Source organism: Austrofundulus limnaeus, unplaced genomic scaffold, assembly GCF_001266775.1.
Source record: "Austrofundulus limnaeus strain Quisiro unplaced genomic scaffold, Austrofundulus_limnaeus-1.0 Scaffold96, whole genome shotgun sequence".
Lineage (NCBI taxonomy): Eukaryota > Metazoa > Chordata > Actinopteri > Cyprinodontiformes > Rivulidae > Austrofundulus > Austrofundulus limnaeus.
In genome coordinates, this window is record NW_013952498.1 from 399,723 (window position 1) to 403,683 (window position 3,961).

General features: G+C 35.8%; 1 protein-coding gene across 2 annotated transcripts in view; it reads left to right on the top strand.

Moving 5' to 3' along the window:
- The window catches only part of smurf1 (SMAD specific E3 ubiquitin protein ligase 1), a 16,419-nt gene extending 13,961 nt beyond the window's left edge, over window positions 1-2,458 (top strand). The window contains exons 17-18 of one of the 2 annotated variants that reach the window (XM_014012870.1): window positions 855-939; window positions 1,019-2,458. In XM_014012870.1, coding sequence (XP_013868324.1) covers window positions 855-939; window positions 1,019-1,118 — 185 coding nt within the window. In that variant the 3' untranslated portion in view covers window positions 1,119-2,458. The remainder of the gene's footprint in view (window positions 1-854; window positions 940-1,018) is intronic. The other variant, XM_014012871.1, reaches the window with a different exon arrangement.
- Window positions 2,459-3,961: the final 1,503 nt, after the last annotated feature.

Sequence of the window (3,961 nt, forward strand, 5' to 3'; positions counted from 1 at the left end):
AAAGAAAACATTTGATTATTTTATCCTAAATAACTAATATGTCTAATTTAGTCATAAAACAATTTCAGATAACTAGAATATAAGTGTGGTGAAGCCAAATAAATGTTATATCTGCCTGCCATACAATGAGCTTCTACCTGTTGAACTGACCRGCTGCTGCTGCGCTTTCATCTTCATCATCTTCATCATCAGAGCASAAGCCGACATTAGGAAGATGGATTTATGACTGATCGAATGTCCACTTTTTTTTTCCATCTCTGGGTAACAATACATAAAAAACACTTTTTTTTTCTTCTCCAAAAACACGGGTGTGAAAAAACTGTGATTGTTAAAGCTTCGCTCTGCGTGGCGTGCAGCGGGAGGGAGGGAGGAAATGATCCCGCGACACACTGCACGACGTAACTTTTCTACAGCGGGAGGGGGAAATTTTGAGGTTTTATTTTCAGAATTTTTCGAATAAATGGCCCTATAAAAAAATAAATAAAAGAAATGGTTTACCTGCCTGGTTGGGCAGGCATCGGGACACACCCACCTGCCTGAATATGGGTTTTACCTGCCACGGGCAGTCGGGCAATAGGATTTGTCGAACCCTGGTCATCATTTACCCAAAATGCTTTACAGCATTAATACAGTGTCGTCATCTGTTTGATGTTTCATTTTAAATGTATAAAAACTAAACAGTCTACAMTGTTTTTACAGTCTTTGACACTTAAAGTACATATTTATCAAATAAAGTCTAATGTTACAACTAGTCGGGTTCTCTTTAAAAGCCTTGGAACCTTTTCTGTTTAATGACTGCTGTGTAATCGGTTTGCCATAGTAGAGCAGTGATAACTAGAATGTATGTGTGTAAGGCTCTACAGGTTCTGCAGGACCAAGGCTCTTCACCATCCATCTGATAGACGCCAACACTGACAACCTGCCCAAGGCGCACACATGGTAAGGACGCACACACACACAGGTTGGTTCTAGAGTTGTGTAAATGGGGGCGTGGCTAACGCTGCTCTCTCCTCTCCAGTTTTAACAGGATAGACATCCCTCCCTATGAGTCTTATGAGAAACTTTATGAGAAACTGCTGACAGCTGTGGAGGAGACCTGCGGCTTCGCTGTGGAGTGACGAGTCCACCGCCAAGTCAACACAAACACACGCACAGTTACATTTGCTTGCACTTCAACAGAACTGTCTAACATTTTTACACACACACACACACACAGAACTTTGGAGTAAACATGGAGTATGCAGTGCAGCCAAGCGTCACATAAACTTACGGTCTCTTTGCCACTTCTGAACCCGCCGAACTGTTAACGCTTAACAGAGGAAGCACAGCAGGAGGAGGTGGAAAGAAAACAAAAAAAAAGTATTTTAAAAATTTTCAAATGTTTTGAAGAAACATTTTTATCCTTCAGTTTTAACAAGCTATGATGTCATTCTGAGGAATGTCGAAGCAGACGCCAGTCGAGCTTGGCTCTCTGGACAGCATCAGCCAATCACACAAGAGCCTCCGATCTGAGACGGGTTCTCCTCCGCTCCGACAAGCTGATCGATCGACTCATCCATCGCGTCACTTTTTAACCACTGTCATGTGTGTCTGTGTGCATGTGGGAGAGTGAGAATGTGTGTGTGAGGATGCATGTTTTTGTGTGTCAGGCATGGCACTATACTGTTTAAAAAAAAAGGTAAAATGAGCCTCTTTTTTGTCTTTTATGTTTATAACTGCGACCACTTGGATCCACTCTGATATTTTATTATTTATTACTAAGTGATTACTGACCAAGCTGCTATATGCTCCACAGTGAGCCATCACTAATCTCTTAATCTACCAGAGCTGAAGGGTCAATTCTCAAGACAATGCAAGTAATCCACAAAGTGGGTTTTTATTGAATTTTGTTACTTTTAACCTTCATGTTACTGTTGACGTGTTTCGAAAGGCACAGTTACATAAATTGAAGTGTAAAGGATTTTTTTCCCCAGCTCTATTTTTAAAAAGCAAACTCGTGATGTTATTATAATGCCCAAATATATGTCTTGGATTTTTATATTAAATAACCATCAAGGTGAAAAGAAGAAATCCGCTTTAGAAATTTATCCATGACACATGTATTAAAATCCTTTTAGCCTTTTCATACACGTTGCGTCAAATTGTTCTTATTCATAATGTGTCAGGGTTTGTTTGTTTTTTTGCCCTCACTATAGCCTGAATGTTAAAAAAAAATGTAGTCGTCATCCTTAAAATTACCATAAAAACTCCATAGAAGAGAAAGAAATCAAACTTTGATGAGCAAGTAACAGGAAAAAAAGGTGTAGATTGAAGACTGTTATTATTTCAATCTGCGTTTTCTATGGTCTAATTTCACTGTGTAATGGATGCAAATGTATTGTAACTTACAATGTACTAAACATTTATGAGAAAATACAATGTAAATAAGATTATATTAAAAGAAATTAAATTGAAAGTACACTCCTTGTCATTTCTTCTTTGTTAATAACCTTTTCAGTCAATTTACGAATGCTGATTTTTACCAGAGAAATTTAGTTTTTTAGTTAACTCACAATTTAGCTGTTTGTAAATTTTAAAACTGCATTCATGCAAATGTGTCCGTATATTCCTTGTTTTTATCTTCTTTACATTGTATGGAGTTCAGCTATTGACACTGAATTAAAAACAATGTGTGGCCACAAGACAATTTTAAACAGTCATGTTTTTGTGTTCAACTATTCCAGAGCACCCCACATATATTATTATGTGTACAGTATGTTTAATCCAAAGAACATGCCTCCATGGTTTAATCTAAACTGTTTAATTTTTCATAAAGCTAGTATATGGGAGATGACACTGAATGCCTGAAGTGTGTCTGGAAACTTTTTTTACAATGTTCTTGAAAACAATACAGTAACTCCGACTATTTCCACAAGGCACAAGGTAAGAGAGGAGTCTATTTTGAGTGTTGGGCTTAAAAAAAAAACTTTTGAACAATGACAACTCCACGTGTATGTGGGACTGGTATAAATAAAAATAAAAGCAGAAAAATGTAAATGAAACGGTACCTTTATGTTTTTTAATTTAATTTACATTCATATTTATTTTTCAAGCTTAGTTCCAACAAATCATATATTTTTGTACATAAATGTTACTGTTTTTTGTGTTGTTTTGTTTTTCCTTTTACTTGTATGCATTTGTGTCTCAATTTGCACATGGATCCTGCTCCTTCCTGTCTATAAGAGAGAAGCTGACCAGCCCACCTTATTTGCATAGTGAGGCAGAAATGCATAAGGTGAAGTAAAAGCAGGAGACAGAAAAATATAACACATGGAAATAAAAAGATTTGTGGGGAGAAAGAAAGGCACAAATGCATCTACAGGTAAGAAAAGGAAAAAAACATACTTAAAACATCACAATTTAAACTGCTAAAATAAATAATTTGTTGGATCCAAGCTGAAAAAATGAATATGAAGGTCAATTAAATTATTAAACACGAGGTAAGTTCTCCTTTATTAAATTAATTGGTGCATTCTATTGAGCCATTTACAGTATATATTTCTGCTTTTCATTTTGATTATGTCAGTTCTGGTTCTCCATACACATCTGGGTCTTAAAGCTGCAACATATAATGTTTAACCCCGAGTGACTGTCATTCATATCAATATTAAAATGAAAAGAAATTAATTCAAACTTGTCTATGTTGTCCATATTAACAACCAGTAGTCTGCATGGAAATTACAACAATAATTATCTCATGGCTATGCATTAGGTTGTTTGTTTGTTTGTTTGTTTGTTTGTTTGTTTGTTTGTTTGTTTGTTTGTTTGTTTGTTTGTTTGTTTTATCCAATGTCACCTGACAGGCTAGTGATAATTTGTGGGAATTTTGGTTTTTTACAAAGTTTTATTATTATTGTTGTTGTTGTTGTTGTTGTTGTTGTTGTTGTTGTTGTTGTTGTTGTTGTTGTTGTTGTTGTTGTTG